General features: G+C 37.8%; 1 protein-coding gene across 3 annotated transcripts; it reads right to left on the reverse strand.

The window, feature by feature from the left end:
• Positions 1-472: 472 nt before the first annotated feature.
• LOC128509373 (zinc finger protein 235-like) lies at positions 473-17,382 on the reverse strand. Of its 3 annotated transcripts, none has more exons than XR_008356031.1 (3): positions 17,127-17,345; positions 4,979-6,746; positions 473-1,529 (listed from the first exon to the last, which is right to left on the reverse strand). XR_008356031.1 is itself a non-coding variant. In XM_053481089.1 (3 exons), exon 3 carries the CDS (start codon positions 6,710-6,712, stop codon positions 5,495-5,497), a length of 1,218 nt encoding a protein of 405 aa, XP_053337064.1. In that variant the 5' UTR covers positions 6,713-6,746; positions 17,127-17,237; positions 17,358-17,382; the 3' UTR covers positions 4,805-5,494. The 3 variants fall into 3 exon arrangements, 2 of the variants coding, with proteins under 2 accessions (XP_053337064.1, XP_053337063.1); XM_053481089.1 differs by lacking the exon at positions 473-1,529 and adding an exon at positions 17,358-17,382 and having other exon boundaries at positions 4,805-6,746; positions 17,127-17,237; XM_053481088.1 differs by lacking the exon at positions 473-1,529 and having other exon boundaries at positions 4,805-6,746.
• Between the last annotated feature and the right edge of the window lie 556 nt (positions 17,383-17,938).

Here is a 17,938-nt window from a genome sequence, read left to right on the forward strand (position 1 = left end):
GTTTATTTAAAGGACTGATTCTGAATAGTCTTTTAAAAGTGTATTCCCCTGCATCTACAATTTTGTCATCCATTTGCCAAGAAAGTTATAAGCAGCAGATAGATCTCAATATCAACTGCTCGAATGAGATTATTGCTAGGATCATTTATTTAGGTAGCTCAAAAAATATCAAGTTTACCATGTGATGTGATTGTACTGTAGGAGAGAAGACCGTTCTGGCTAATGTTGAATAAAAGATTCATCCCAGTGTTCAATTTACAGTACAAACCAGAAATGTAATATCCATTGTAGATTTCATTCCTTATCATTAATGTGTAACAACTATAGATATAATAAATTGCAATAATTATGAATGTAAAAACAAATATAGATGCAGAAAACATGCTATATTGTTTCCTTTAAAGGCCTTGTATGTTCTCGTCTAATAATGAAGAAATACAAGTATTGTTGGTTGCAAAATCATTGGAACAGCAAGGCTGATGTTTTTTTGTTGTTTGTTTTGTTATACACAGAAGATGTTTGCATTTGAAATCAAAACACGACTAAGAGATAAGAATTTCATTTTTCATTTAATTATTTTACATGTTGAGGTGTTAAAAAGGACATGGCCCCTTGGATGGTGAAACACCAAAAATTGTAGATGTGCAAATATACATATATAGGGTAGGGCTGGGACTAAAGTAAGTTAAACTACTAAGTTTTATTTCAACATAATTTGATCACTTGTTATTTGAACTCATTTGTTAGTCCAATGTTTTCAAAATTTTAAACGAAATATCAAATTGAATTCATGAATTATAATTATTAAAAAATAAGCTATAAACTTTTATATGTTCATATTTAAAATAAATTCTTATATGAAGAAAATAAATACGAATTACATTTTCAGCAAATATTCATTTTGTTGTCCAATTTGAAAGTATTATTTTCCTGATCGATCATAACATAGCAACTTAACCTTTTCCCACCACGTAAAACAATGACAGTTTTGTTTCAAAACCTTTAATCAAGATCCTTCATCAACAGCAGGTGTTCACACATTAAAAGGGCAAAGTTAAAATGACACAAAAATTGATGTCACCAAGCTGAAGCACTGCATTTTAGTGTTTTGAAGTTTTGAATATATTATAGTTTGCACAACTCATGGAAAAAGAAATGCACTGAACAAGTTTACGTTAAGGTGCTGCAACAATGCAAAGATTATTCTGCAATATATAGAATATTGCCAAACAAAATAGAAACAACAAACATGCAGATAACTGTATAGGAATTACAACAATAAAACAGCCTATGTAATATTAATTACGTATGCAAATAATTTGACAGTAATTACAACTGCACATCATCAGAGACCTTAAATTTGGCGAAAGAAACCAGTCAAACCACTCAGTCTTTTACTTTCAGTAAAAGAATTTTGCGCATAACTCCAACATCAGAACAGTCACTGCTGGAAGTCCACATGGCAACATATGGTAGATCCCCACTGTTCTGCCCTCTGTGGCCTTCAATGTGTTGATATCAGTCATGTTCTGATAAAATGAAAATAATTCATTTAGGAGCGAGTTACATTTTTTCGGTTTTTATTATGCAGCTGTGTAGGAATGTTTGAATAACTTAGCCCAAATCCTAATTAACTTAGCCAAGTCTAGTTTTCACATAAAAAAAGATTTATCATTATCTTTTTTTAATCTAGCACATCTTACTTTGTATCTACCTCAACAAGGATCTTCACGATCTATTGCAGGAGTATGTGGTGAGTTTGTGCCAGAGTCCTCTTATGACACATTTCATAATAGCATCTATGACATCCTCAAGCAGTACAACAAAGAAAAATTTTACAGGTGAAATTTTCAGTAGCAGGAGGGAAAAAAGTAAGCAAAAGACAAAAATGCAGCCAAAACTGTTCCATAACATTTAACTTGTGGGGCTGGCAGCTACAGAAAAAATCTGAAACCCATATAAAATGTGTCTCCTCTCTGTTCACAAATGGAAAACTGACAGAAAAAAAAGAACCATCTTTGCTCTAATCAAAACTTAAAACACAATGCTGTTGTTGCCTTATGTGACTGTAAAACCAATTGCTTCATTAATTTATATGTGATTTGGCCATTGCTGAGTAAGGCCTTGTTCACACGGGCATAAAATTTTTGGATGAACGAACGTGCTCTAAACGTCCTAGACGTTTATGTTGCGTTTTGTAGTGGCGCTCGATTGGCGTTCGTTTGTCTCTGTCTAACGCCAGCCTGCAGCCCAAATTGTAGTTTGTGTGTTAACCTGGAGGCAGTGTCGGGAACTAGATATAAAAACCCTTGTCGTTTTATTTAATGTGGACCATTTTGATATATTAGACATGAATCTTTTTGTTTTAAAAATGTTAATTAAATTATTAAATAATATATATAAAATATTTTTTAAATAATATGGCGAGAGAAATAAATCGCCGCTGCTACTGGGTTCACCCTCTGACTGTACAACGTCGAATTAAAGGAAGTTTTTTTGTGGTTTATGAAGAAATGCCAAGTTTCTGCGAAAGTTTTATTTTTTAAGCATTTTATTTTTGCTTTTTTTCCCCGCATTTCCCTATGTATAGCATGTAGGATCATGGGATATATCCGGTCCTCCGAAGCGTAAAACGAACGCGAAGAAAACGTAATAGAAGCATTTTCCTTGCGTTCGTTGGGATTTGAACGCCAAGAAAAAGCTGCATGCAACGTTTTTTTAACGCCGTATAAACGTGCAGCCGGACAAATGCACGTCACGATCATTTTGTTCACCTGCTGCACTAAGCAGCTGGTTGTAATTTAGATGCAGAGGCATCATTTTTTAAGATATTTTGAAACCTCAGTTCAAGTCCAAATGAAATTAATTGAATTTATTTAAAGTACTTTCATTACTTTTTGAATAACAGTGCATCTTAAATAATGCAATGATGGAATTATCCTGTGCTAAAATATGATAGAAATATATATTTCTATTAAGGACTAAGATTTGCTTATTTCTTATTAAGTAATTTCCATACACAATGCTAATCAAAGTTACTCATAAGTAACTTAACCTGTAAGTAAATTACATGCAAGTTACAGAAACATATCTAAAATGACCAAAACATTACCTAACACTACTTAAAACAAAAAAAAAAGTTTACCTTTTCAATCAAAGTAAAGTTATGTTAACAGTATTTCCTGAATTCCCCAAGGAATTCTGACAACCGTTTGAATTCTTACAAACCGAGCTAAGAAAAAAAAAAAAAAAAAAAAAATACGCCTGAAATACAAAATTAGGATTTTTAGAGAAACAAGTTTTTTTCTCTTCATGCTCCAGACAATTTTTTTCCCCCAGGTTTACGTGAAGAGTCTAATAGGTTCAGTTAATTTACTTTATATACCTTCTGCAAAAAAAAAAAAAAAAGGTATGCTATTGCATGTAAGCATGTAATTTTTAAAATTAGAGATACCTTTATGACCCGAACATACTTTACCCAACATCCCAGCTGAAATAACTAAATGGCAGGTTTTAATTGCTACATGGATAATCTTTATAAGTAAGTAGTACTATCCGGGCTTACAGTGCACGTCTTACAGTCTCAATTTCATAAAGTCAAAAATAATAAGTTCAATCCCCGGGTGATGCTGTAACCTCTTGCAGATGAGCGGAGGGATGAGAGGTACTTAGTGCTCTCACATTAATTATGGCTCTACAGCCAATCAGGGGCGTCTGTAAGCTCACGCAAGTGGAAGAAGCGGATAGCGCTGTCCTCAGAGTGGTTATGCCGCACCCAACGGTGAATAAGCAAGCAGTTCGAAAAGATGCGGCCAGCTGGCGTCTTCGGCCCTCTGGACTGAGTGGTGATAGTAGCCTATTGTGGGAGCCCCCTAGTGACGGTGAGGAATTGGACACGACTAAATTAGGGAGAAAATCCAAGAAAAATCAAACAACAAAAAAAGGAAAACTGAGGTAAAATGGTTTGTTAAAAAAAGCATCTTGGTCTGTAAGAAGATGACAGAGATGGATTTGAGGCACATGACTGTCAGGACTGAGGTCAGAGATTTTAGTCTCATAGACAAAACTGGTAATTCAACACTAAAAAAAAAAAAAAAAAAAAAGAAACAATACAAATCCTGAATGGTAACGACCGATATGATTCTTTTCTTTTTTCACAGCTGTGAAACTCAGAAAACAAAATATTTAACATTACTGGAAAAAGGTTACGAAATTATCAGTACTTGGATGAATAGTGCAGAACCATTAACTTTGTTAAGGAAATGTCAGGAAAATCATGAATGGTATACTGTCCTCCCTTCACATCCTGTTTTCCCCTTTATGAAATTTGACAGCAAGCTAAACTCCAACCACTACAAAGTTGAAAGATGTTCAAAGTTTTAAGTCCAGCATTTATTAAAACTTGAATCAACTGTACAATGAAAGAGTATAGAGATCAGAGTGAAACTAAAGGAAAACAAATACAGTGGAACCTTGGATTGTGAGCACAATTTGTTCCAGAAGCGGGCTCGTATTTCAAAACACTTGTAAATCAAATTTTCCCATAAGAAATAATGGAAACTCAATTTGTTCCACAGCCCCCCAAAAAATACATACAAATAATTAATACAAAATATAAAGTAAAAACAAAAACTAACCTGCACGTTACCTTAAAAAAACAAAAAAAGCTAAAGTAAGAGGAGAGGAAGAATCAACCCCTCCCCACTTTTCATCTTACACAGTAACACGTCCTTCTCTCTTATTTCATACAAAAACAAAATAAAAGATGTTGTACGCGAACACATTAATACTGAACACATCAGTATTATAGTAAACAGTACACACGTGCACAGGTGTTGATTATACCAGTAAGAGATGTGAGCTAAAACCGAGAAGGGGAGAAACCAAGACGTGTTCTTAAATTTTTCTTAAAAACCTGTGCACGTCCACACACTTCCATAAATTTCTTTTCATTGAATTTAGATGATTCCTCACTTACCCTTACGCACCCATCACTCTGGAATTATCAATCTGGAATTATCAGGCCACATGACTATTTCCATTGCTCCAATGTCAAAAATTTATTATCTTCAGCAAATTCAAGTCTTTCTGATGGTTTCTTACTTTTAGGTGGTTTTCCTATGGACACACAACTGTTTAGTCCCAATCCTGTGAGTTGTCATCACATTGTGTGTGTATGTAAATGCTTTCTTTCCTTCCACTATTAAACATACCTTTTTTTGTTGTTGTTGATTTTTTGCCATAAAGTGTTTGAGGTCTCAATTCATGTTTTTTTTCCGATATTTCTTCCAAAAAGTTGATGGTTCAGCACTATTCTTCCAAGTATTTATATTTCTTTATGGTTTCTTAATCCTTTTCCAGTAATTTCAAATCTCTCCAGTTGTTTTCTTAGCTTGATTTATTTGGCTAAATTGACCCTTCTCATGAAATATTGACAGGCAGTATATTTAGGACTGACTGCAGTGCATACAACACGTCCCATATTAAGATTGTGTTATGGGTTCTCTCCCGTGTGAATGCGCTGGTGTTTTTGAAAAGAACTAGCTGCAGTAAAACTCTTCCCACACTGTGAGCAGTAATACGGCTTCTCTCCTGTGTGAATGCGCTGGTGTGTTTGAAAAGAACTAGCTGCAGTAAAGCTCTTTCCACACTGTGAGCACTGATACGGCTTCTCTCCTGTGTGAATGCGCTGGTGTGTTTGGAGAGAACTAGCTACAGTAAAACTCTTCCCACACTGTGAGCAGTGATATGGCTTCTCTCCTGTGTGAATGCGCTGGTGTGTTTGGAGAGAACTAGCTGAAGTAAAACTCTTCCCACACTGTGAGCACTTATACGGCTTCTCTCCTGTGTGAATTCGCTGATGTGTTTGGAGAGAACTAGCTGAAGTAAAACTCTTCCCACACTGTGAGCACTGATACAGCTTCTCTCCAGTGTGAATGCGCTGGTGTGCTTGAAAAGAACTAGCTGCAGTAAAACTCCTCCCACACTGTGAGCACTGATACGGCTTCTCTCCAGTGTGAATGCGCTGGTGTGTTTTGAAAGAACTAGCTGCAGTAAAACTCTTCCCACACTGTGAGCACTGATACGGCTTCTCTCCTGTGTGAATGCGCTGGTGTGTTTGGAGAGAACAAGCTACAGTAAAACTCTTCCCACACTGTGCGCAGTGATACGGCTTCTCTCCAGTGTGAATGCGCTGGTGTCTTTGCAGGTGACATGCCTGTGTAAAACTCTTCCCACACCGTAAGCAGTGATACGGCTTCTCTCCTGTGTGAATGCGCTGGTGTATTTGGAGATAAGTAGCTGCAGTAAAACTCATCCCACACTGTGCGCAGTGATACGGCTTCTCTCCTGTGTGAATGCGCTGGTGTTTTTGCAGGTGACCTGCTTGTGTAAAACTCTTCCCACACTGTGTGCAGTGATGCGGCTTATCTCCTGTGTGAATGCGCTGGTGTGTTTGGAGAGAACTAGAAGTAAAAAAACTCTTCCCACACTGTGTGCAGTGATACGGCTTCTCTCCTGTGTGAATGCGCTGATGACTTTTCAGACGACTTGGGTAACTAAATCTCTTCCCACAACCTGAGCACTGGTAATTTTGCTTCTTCATTTCTTCATGATATGTCTTACGATGAGCAGATAATGTTTTCTTAGTGCTCCCTTTAAAGGCCATATCTTGAAGTGTTTTTGGAGGTAAATCTAAGTGCAGTGAACACATCAGGGGCAAGAAAATACTTGGGAAAATGTGTTATCTGGGGAAAAAAAAAGATTATTTTACAAGGGCAGTACCTAAGAATAAAGTTTTTATTTTAAGTAAAACATTTTTTTTTAAATAATTATTCATTAACAAGGTCAGGAATGCTGTGTCACAAATCTGTTTCTTAGGCTGATTGTCTATGATATGTGAAAGTGGTCAGATTGAATTTGGCTCTGTTCAGACTAGTGTTGGAAACTTTTTTTTTTCCTTTGTCGAAGCAGAGACCAGAAGTCATTGGGATATCTTTTAAGCAGAAACTTAAGAAGAATACTTTTTATTGAGAACTCGCCATGCGTTGCTGTAGTCATCCTAATCTGTCTAAAAACTCAGCTCTGGACAGTTTATACTTTGAGGGGGAGGAGACAAAGAGGTGGAGACAATCTAAACAAAGCATAGGGTAGTAGAGGAATCAGCCTGGTAACGGCGATTCTTTAGATTTTTACGGTTAATTCGAATTTACGTTTTAAGACGATTACATTTTTTCTTAAATCGAGGTATCGCAATTCTTTAGAAAAATATTAGATACATTGTAATTGCACCAATGGCAGAATAATTAAGAGGCAATATTGTCCGACCACATGATGGCCCACCTAATTAACCGCTCACTTGTGAGAGTAGAGCATTTTATAAAGGAACGTAATAGGCTACAGAAATATCATAGAGATTGACGGAGGCTTTTCACGTCAGAACGACCTTGTGCCAAAAAGGGTAGTAATTTTTCCTTTGTGGTTCGGAAATGGTTCAGATTTGAGAGGTCAGACGTTGAACAAACTTGAGTCAAATGCTAAATACAGTGAAACCTTCGAGTGTTCCGCAAGACGAGCAAAGATTTTAATAAATTGTGACTTGAAAAACAAGCAAGTCTTGGTTTCCCCCGAGCGCCACGTGATCACAACTAAGCCAATGGTTTTTCTCTCTTTTGCGCTGCGTCTCTCCTGCTGGATCTTAGTGCTCATTACTTATTGGTATAATTAACATTCTTGCACGCGTGTACTGTTTACTATAACACTTTATTTTGTGTTTGAAAGCGCGTGTGTACAGCGCGCATGTACTGTTTATCACACGTGTGCACGTATGTAAAGCAAAAGAAAGTGTTATTAGAGGTTAAAAATCCATTTTCTCCCTCTCTGTTGTTAAGTGTGTGCGTTGTGTGCACGCGCGTAATTTCACACATTCCCCCTCTCTCTCGCCTTTACTGTGTTTGTGTGTGTGAAGCACCCCCTCTCTGCTTCACACACACACACACACACACACACACACACACACACACACACACAAAGGCACTAAAGGTGAGAGGGTGAGAGAGAGAGAGAGAGAGAGTGTGTGTGAACCGGCACAGTGTCAAATTACGTATGCGCACGCACACAACACACATACTCCGCAGCGCAAGAGAGAAACACACAACGCCTGCACGCATAAATCGTGTAGGAAATATTTGATTTTATCATGATATTCTGTGTGCGTGAGAACAGAGTGTTTTTCTTCCTTTTCTCACGACACGAGCTGCACTTTCAATAAACACATTCTATAGTAGTTTATGTTAAAGGTCGTAAAACTGTTGAACGCTCGTAAATGCAGAGCTACTCCCAAATTTATGTTCTTATCTTTCATAAACATTCCAGACCGGATGTAAACACTCCTGCATCCACCTTTTCTTTGGGTTTTGTGTGTGTGTGTGTGTGTGTGTGTGTGTGTGTGTGTATATACTACTGTCTCCCACAATAAACTTTAAACGTCTCACTGAGCACTGACTTGTATTATTGAGAAGTTCCCTGGATCCAGGCGGGACAGACAGAATACAGGCTGAGCACTGAGTAGACAAAAGGAGGTCTACCAAAATTCAAGAAATCCTTACAAATGGAAACACTTATCTCTGGGATTTATTTTAACTTTTTTTTTAAAGGGTAAAGTACAGGTTAATTTGTTTTATTTTTACTTTATATTTTGTGTTAATTATTTTTATGTATTTATTTATTAAAAGAATGTTCAAAGTTAAAAGATGAAGACAAGCTAAGTCCAAGTGCAAAAGGTCCACCTAAAATTCCAAAACGCCAGATGTCATTAGTGGTATAATTTTCCAGTTCCATTCCATACAACAAAAAGGCACCCCAATGAACAGAAATTACAGATGCTGTGGCGTTTTATATCGCTAAGAACATGGTTCCAATTTACATCATCGAAAAGCCAGGGTTTATAGAAATGCTACATGCTGCCGATCCAAGATACAAGTTGCTGAGCCTCAAATATTTCAAAAACTATATTTCATAGCTATTCCCCGAATGTACACTGAAACACGTGAAAAAGTAGCGGAGCAGCTTGAAAAGGCATCTTTTTTTTCCTACACGACTGAACGGTGGAGTAGTCATACTCTTTAGCCTTACAGCCCAATATGTTGATGCAGAATGGAAACTGCAAAGTTTTTGCCTTCAGACATGTTATTTTCCTGACGATCATACTGGGGAAATAACTGGTCATGGGCTTAAAGATGCACTGGAGTCTTGGAAGCTTGTGGAGGATCGACAGGTGTGCATGACCACTGACAGTGGTACATAATCAAAGCAATGAAGATGAACGACTGGACCCATCTTTAGTGCTTTGGACATTGTCTTAACAATGACATTGGTAAGTATGAATAATAATTCAAGCAATAAAATCGCAGTTATTCAGATGTTATTTCATTAATAGCTGAAACTATGATAATGATTATGTTTTGCTTTTGAAATAACAGTGCCAGTCACTTAATATGAGGTTATAGACTCATTCTGTTTATATTTAAGTTATGAAGAAGTAAGCTCTTCAATATTTCTGTCAAACTACAATGAACTGCTATTTCAAATCTATTTTGTAATATTTACTTTTAGATTTCATTCAAATCTTCTGCAAAGATATTTAACTTAAGAATTTGTTTTACATTCATTTACACCTTGTTAACCAATTTATGTATGGCATGGCCATTAAAAATACACATCATCCTTGACTTGACCGGATGGTTTTTCAAGTTACTTGTGTTTTTACTGTGGGAAAACGACAGCAGCCAAAATAAATCAGTTGCATTTAAAGTCATTCGTAAAATGACCACCAGGTGGAGCAAATTGACATTTCTTCCTCTATGCAGTTTTAAATATAATTAAGTCCTAAAAAAGTCTTAATATGTTGTATTGATTAGATACTACAGTGATTGTAATTTCCACATCTGAGAACTTTATACAACAAAAATGAAAAATCTGAACCAGACATATTAATATTTATTGTATAATAATGAGTGAAAAAAAAAACAAACACTGGTTAAATATTTTTGGACAAACAAGTTTACTAGCTGATAATTTTATTTTGTACAAAGAATGAACTGTTATATAGCCTATCTCTATGTTAGTTTAAAAAAAAATATATATATATACAAAAATAGAGAGAGAAACATTAGTTAAACTAATGTTTAAACTTTGAACATAGAAATAACCGGTAAAATAGACTTTCAGAATAGAACATTACAATAACTCAAAAAAGACGCACTAAAAATGCGGTGTTGTTTCTGTAAGCACATCGTTGGGTGGTTTATGCTGGGTCAAAATTCTGGGTTATTTCGGGTACTTTAAACACATTGTTGCGTTGCTTATGTTGGGTTAAATGGGATGTAGTGAGTCATTTACAAATTAACACCTGGTTGGGTTATTTTGACCCAACAACTGGTTTATTCTTTATTCTCTGGTTTCTCCAAACGGCAGCCTGCAAAATGTTTGAAATATTACTGTTACTGTGTCTACCGTGGGCTATTGTTTACTTAAAATATTTGTTGATTTAATGTAAATGAGGTTTGGGCTTGGGATTTTGATTTGGTATCTGTAACGGGTTGCACGGGCGGCACTATGAAAAAGTGAAATAGAAAAGGAAAGGGTTAAAGGAGGAAGGAAAGAAAGAGGAAGGGATGAAGTGCACGTGCAGGTCCGGGGGCTGTGCCATACTGGCATGCGGGCACACAGCTGGTGAAAGGTGGCGGTGGGTGGAGTAGCAGAACGGAGTACGCGGATGCAGCGCTCCTGCATGGAGTGAAGGCGCCGCAGGAGCACATGGATCGAAGGGCAGAATTCCAGTGTTCTGTTTAAAGTCCCTGGGGCACGTCACATCGCCCCACTCACGTGCTATTTAGTCCTGTTTCACCGCATCACGTACTTCCCGGACCTCGCACTAAACTCCGCGCCTTAATTTTATAATGCGGATCAAGCCCGAGATCCTATTAAATGTTAATTATCACCAGCCGGCCCGAATAGGCGCCTCCGTCCCTTTGCATACCTGCAGAAGGGGGTACAGCCTATCTAGGGAGCCTACGGAGTGAGCGAGGAGCGATAGTAGATTTGGGCACATGCCCATCACAGGCGCACGCCGTGACATATCATGATCCTTCTCTTTATCTTCCTACGTAGCCTAATCAGTGCTCAGCCGCGCGCATAAAGTTGATAAATTAGTGATTTACAATGCGGGACTTGCGGGTGACATGGACTTGTACAAGGCTGCGTCATACAAAGTGTGGAAAGCGGTGAAGGAGGCAAAGCAGCGCTACGGGCGGAAACTAGAGTCACAAATCTAATAGAGTGAGTTTAGGAGCCTGTGGCAGGGACTAAGAACAATAAAGCACCAACAACCGGTATGACGAACGCGGACGTGACTGGCAGACGAGCTGAACACCTTCTATGCTCGCAGCTAAAGACACTAGAGTGATGCTCATGCTAGCAGACAGGAAGACACTGCCAGCACCGGAAACGCGTTTATCATCGCCGAGCATGACGTAAGGAGAGCCTTCAAGAAAGTGAACACCAGGAAAGCAGCAGGACCAGACAGCATCTCAGGTCTCAGGAGTCCTCAAAGCCTGCGCAGATCAGCTAGCACCTGTGTTCACAGAGATATTTAACCTCTCCCTATCTCAGTCAGTGATCCCCACATGCTTCAAAGAGTCCATCATTGTTCCTGCCTCAAAGAAAACTTATCCTGCTTCTCTTAATGACTATGGCCCTGTAGCCCTCACCTCAGTAGTAATGAAGTGCTTTGAGCAGGTGGTCAGAGACTTCATCTTTTTACTACCGGACACACTAGACCCAGTACAGTTCGCGTACTGCTGAACCGTTCTACAGACGATGCAATTTTATCTCCTTCACACATCACTCACTCACCTTGACACTCGGAAAGGGAATAATGTTAAAATGCTCTTTATCGACTACAGCCCTGCATTTAATACCATAATTCCCTCCACACTCATCACCAAGCTGGAGCACCTGGGACTCTCCATCAGTGGATCTCCAACTTCCTAACAGGCAGACCCCAGGTAGTAAGGATGGGTGGACATGTCTCAGCCACTCACACTCAGCACTGGAGCCCCCCAGAGTTGTGTTCTGAGCCCCCTGCTGTACTCATTGTACACCTATGACTGCATAGCCACTACAAACTCCACCACAATCATTGAGTTTGCTGATGACACTGTAGTGGTGGGTCTGATCTCTGACAACGACGAGACAGCCTACCTGGAGGAGACTGGAAATCTGGAGAACTGGCGCCAGAGGAACAATCTCCTCCTGAATGTCAGCAAGACAAAGGAGTTGATAGTGGACATTAGCACTAAGCAACAGAGGAACTACCAGAATCCCATCATCAACTGGAGCCCAGTGGAGAGAGTGGACAGCTTCCGATACCTCGGTGTTCACATCACGCAGGACCTGTCATGGTCCTGTCACATCAACACCGTGGTGAAAAAGGCTCGGCAGCGTCTCTATTACCTCAGACGCTCGAGAGACTTTAGACTGTCCTCCAAGGTGCTCAGAAACTTTTACTCCTGCACCATGAAGAGCATCCTGACAGGAAACGTCTTAACCTGGTTCGGGAACAGCACCATGCTGGACAGACCAGCTCTACAGAGGGTCGTGCCTTCGGCTGAGTGCACCATCTGCATCGAGCTCCCTGACCTGCACTCAATCTACAGCAAGCGGTGCTGGACCAAGGCCAGGAAGATCGTGAAGGACCTCAGCCATACCAAAAATGGACTGTTCTCTCTGTTCCTGTCAGGAAAGTGCTTCCGCTCCCTAAAGGCCAACACAGACAGACTGAGAAGGAGCTTCTTCCCGCAGGCGATACGGTCTCTGAACCAGGATAACAAACAGGACAAATCATCTCCGTGTTTTTGCAACATTGCACAGAAATGGACACTTATGGACATTATTTAACTGTGCACACACCCCAATACACTATTGACCGGACAATCATGGACATAGCACATTTGCACACACAATGCACATTTGCACACTTCTGGACATTTTTTATTCATTACACCTTATAATTGCATTTAAATTTATTTTGTCTTGTACAGATAGCTTTTATATTTAAAGTCTAACTTCTTATAGTTAAGCTCTTTATTTATTTATTAATTCTTTTCTATTTCTCTTATTTCTTGTTAATTGTTTTTAAAAAGATTTTAAGGTCACAGGCAGTCGTATAAGCATTTCACTACATATCGCACCGTGTATGACTGTGTATGTGAATTTTGAAACCTGGGATTGCGAGTAACGCGGTTTGCGAGTGTTCCGCAAGACGAATATTTTTTTTATAAAATTGTTGATTCTGCAGCTTTTTCTTAAAACATGGTTAATTTGTTTGCATGCACTGGGGCATAGCTTATACATATTGAGCAGCAATAGTGGGGGTGGGGATGGGGGACCTTTAACATTCTACAAAATTACACTCAGCAAAAATATAAACGCAACACCTTTGTTTCTGCTCCGAGATGGACTTAAAGATCTAAAATTCATTCCAGATACACAATATTACCATTTCTCTCAAACATTGTTCACAAATCAGTCTAAATGTGTGATAGTGAGCACCTCTGCTTTGCTGAGATAATCCATCCCACCTCACTGGTGTGCCACATCAAGATGCTGATCTGACATCATGAGTAGTGCACAGGTGTACCTTATACTTTATATACTTTATTTACTTTTTATACCTTATATTGCTCTCGAACACACTTTACATACAGGGCTGTATTATTATTATATTATTATTATTTGAGAAATACCATAGCACCATGGGTTCCAAAAACTTTATCAAGAATGGAAGAAAGAAAAAGGGAACCACTTTTAGTTTGATTTTTAAAGCAGGCAGTGCCAAGAGGAATCCAAAATTAAGGTTAAGTGAGGTTTAATGTCTAATTATTTCATATTTTACTTCATTTCATTGTTTTCCCTAAATGTATTGTTTGTTTTAAAAACATATGATTATAGTGATGGAAATTATGATGGAATAATACTGGTAATATTTTGGACGGCTGGAATGGTTTAGCTGCATTTACATTTTCAAAAATCAGAATAAATTGATTTTTTAAATTTATTTTATTTGTTTTTTTCTTGTTTAGACTACACAAAAACTCATTGAGCTTGGATCTAATTTCGAGATGATTTCAATCATGTGATATGCCAAAAATCAGATACGGGCTTTAAGTATGAACAAGGGTTAAATGTAACAAGTTATTCATTATACCTAAACTCTAAGCAAAAAAGTAGTAAAATGACAGCACATGCATGTGTAGTCTGTAAGATGAGTGACTAAGTGCTTACTGAATTCTTGTTTAGTGCAGCTTTGTGTAAAAGCATAGTGCAACACAAACCAATAATTCACTCCAGCTTAATGTACACGCCAGATCTGACCCACACTCGTCCGTTTTACCCCTCTGCTCCAGGACTATGGGCTGTGTAATTTGTTAGGTGAAACTGATGTCAGAATGACTGTTTTGTTGTTAGAGGCAGTCGGTGTTCCATCTGGCCAGCAATATAGTTCAGTATAGTTATGTATGTGTGTATAGCTTAAGATGTACTAAACATCTTTACCTATGAATTTTCCCCACATCCCACTTCTTTTCCCCATTTCTCCAGATCTATTACAACACCTGCAACCTAGCACACTCTTAACACGCTGTTGCCATAGACTTGTCCTAACTGACCATTTTACTAATTTCCTTATTTCTTGCATGTGAAGAATGCTTTATAAACACTGCTCCTGCTGTGGTTAAACTAGATAACGTCTATGTGATCTCCAACTCTGGTGTCTGTGTCACTTCTGTCAGAAATCTTGACTTGTAAATGAACCAACTGATCTCCACATTGCCACAAAGAATAATAGAACTATAGAAGTAACATTTTTGTGCAATTTTGTTGTGCAGTTTTTGCTGCTGAACTTCACAGTTATGGAACGATAAGACACTTTAGAGAAAGCCGTTTTGTGGCTTTGATAAAGAAGTCAGCAAGAATGTCATTAAGGTGTTCTGAGGATACAAAAAAGAAAATCCCAGCCACCAGTCACCACACGCATTCCAAGCAGACCACAAAGAGCTATTTTCGGCAGTTACCATGTCTTTGATGACACTTAAATCATTTGATTGAACCTTCACGATAGATTCCAAATAACCAATCTGAAAGTCCACATAGTACTGTCAATGGTGCCAAGACTAATGAGCAAGTCTGATACAGACAAAGCACAGATGCTATCACAGCTATGTAGGGTGATGCATCCAGTAGAACAAATTCCTTTTTCACATTAAGGATAGGGCTGGACGATATGGCAAAAATTTATATCACAATATATTTCTTAATTTTGGTCGATACGATATAATTCCGATATCGGTATGGAAAATATTAAAAAGCCTCAGGAAAAAACTGCCGAGGACACACACAATGGATGTCTGCAAACTGAATTTGCAAAGTCTATAATACCTCCAGGCTCCTCCTATTAAAATTTATATAAACAGTACAAAAAAATAAAGGTTCACTTTTTATTTGTATTTAGCCTTTACAAACAAGAAATTTGAAATAAACTATCAAATAATTAAAACTCAGACTCAGCTTATTAGTAGAATTAGCAGAAGCGCACGCGCGCGCACACATACACACACTCACCTTTACAAACCCTCACCCACCCCCAACTCCTTTTGGCTTCGCACACACAGACACACACTCTCTGCCTTACACACAAACTCTGCTCTGTCGCGAAACACGAGGAGAGGAAAATAGATCTTTACCCTCTATGAGACTTGCTTTTGCTTTACGTTGAGTATTTACTTTGTTATTGTAGACTAGGAGTTTCTCTCTTCAAAGGTTGTTAGCATGAATAGCAATACTGAGCACATGAGCAAATGTTCATAGTGTTATGGCAATGATAAAACACTATTATTTGTTTTAAATGGTTAAATGCTTTAATTAATTTACATTCATCTAAGCTTCACTTTTAGGTCTCAATAAACAGCTTTATTCACTGTAAACTGGGTCATGGTTGGGTTTTCACTTGTAGTTTTAGTTACACTCTACACTTCTAAATCTACTAATATAATCGCTTTAACAGATCATCCTGATTAGTCTTCAAAAACTCTGTTTAAGTACAATGACAAATCTCAAACTGTTTCATTATTTTGTAGAATTTGTATTTTATCAAAGATTTAAAAATGCAGCCTACACCTCAAACAAATAAAAGATTTCACCTTTTTTTTTTTTTTTACACTGTCCCTTTTTACCCCTCAGGTAAAATTTGCACAGTTTTAAAATGAAATTAGCATTTACTGAGTGTCCTGCAGTTCTTTTAAGGACTCTGACTTTCAGAGTCTTCTTTTTGTTTTCCCCATTACAAACATAAAGGTTTGCAGCAAGTGTTCTGCTCATTTTTGGCAAAGAATTTAGTTTGTCAAAAATTACCAGTGTTTTCTACTAGCGACACATTTCCAAAAACCTTCTGGCAATAATGAAAAGTCAGCAACCCCAGTAAACATGTTCACCATTGGTTTGCACAAGTTTGCCAGTAGCAGTAAAATCCCAGCCATCTGGTAAGTTTGCTGTTAAAGGGAAACACTGGCCTAAAGTTTGCATTCAGCAACCAAAACCTCTCACCAAGAAGGCAAAACTAAAGCATAATTTCAATATTATTACATACAAGTTGTGTTCTTATACTGATTGTTGTGCCCGGATTTGTGAATCAAGTTTAATGTTTTGGAAAAACTCTTAAATGAAAGTGCAAGTTAGAGAATTAGCTTGTAGTTTCACTGACATGTTAGAATAATTTTGGGAGATGTTAGTTTACATTTGTAAATAGGACCTTGCCTCAAATTTCCCACAGCTGTTTATCAAAAGCTTAATTTGTTTGTAAAGATGTTGCATGAAAAAACCCTTTCATTTGGTTTACTGTCTGCAAAGTGGTCTCTTACATGATAAACTGCTGTCCTTACTTACATACACACATTATATCTAACATTTTACACTGTGCCGGAAAAACTAATGTTTGGAAAAACTGAATGATTGTGTACTAAACCATTAATTAAAAAACAATTAGGTAACCCCCCGTTTTCAGCTGAACTTACCTCAGACACAACAAGCTTGGAGTTTTAGTTCATCTCATCAAACAGTCTCTGTAAAAAATCCGTCAGTAACATCTCAGTGTGGAGGCGATTATCGACATCACACAGCAAAACCTGAGGAAAAATAATATATAACGCTGACGTTAATTATTAATGCTGAGGTAAAATATCAAAGCAAAATGTTGACGCGAATAAACAGCGTGAGTCAGCAGATAACGCAGGAAAAATACAAACCATCCGCAAAGTTCGCTTATGTTTCTTCTTTGATTTAACTGGTGGGTCGCAAACTGATATGTTGAGGTGCATACCCCCACCTACTGTCCGGGAGTGTATAACAGTAGGTGTTTAGGTACTTTATTTTATTTTATTTTTATGAAATAAACAAAATACAATACAGTACAAAATCTTGCAGAGGATAAAACAAACCAACATTCAATTACTACAATACAATAACAAAAGAAAGAAAGGAACGAAAGGGGTGCTAAAAAGATTAACAGTTATAAAAATTGAGTGCAAAATAACAGAGAGCACGGCACTGGAGGCATGAATCAAAACAGTAACGAATGAGAAATGGTATCACAGATCCTTACTGATTTGCTTGATTTCAGTTTCTTAAGTGACATGAAGTACTGTTTAAAGTCATTTAAAAACTATATGAAAGATGGTTTACTATTTCTCCACTTACTACAATGTATATGGTATTTACCTAAAAGGATGATGTTAATCGCAATAGAAACAGAGGGGTGTATGTTATCCATGTAGAAGATAAAATCAGATACGTCAAACTGTGGAATATCATTGATCTTGAGTGATAA

The sequence above is a fragment of the Clarias gariepinus genome, chromosome 21 (assembly GCF_024256425.1).
Source record: "Clarias gariepinus isolate MV-2021 ecotype Netherlands chromosome 21, CGAR_prim_01v2, whole genome shotgun sequence".
Classification (NCBI taxonomy): domain Eukaryota; kingdom Metazoa; phylum Chordata; class Actinopteri; order Siluriformes; family Clariidae; genus Clarias; species Clarias gariepinus.

Coding starts and splice junctions, on each gene's coding strand:
- LOC128509373 (XM_053481089.1), bottom strand. CDS start 6,712: ATGTGTTCACTGCACTTAGATTTACCTCCAAAAACACTTCAAGATATG.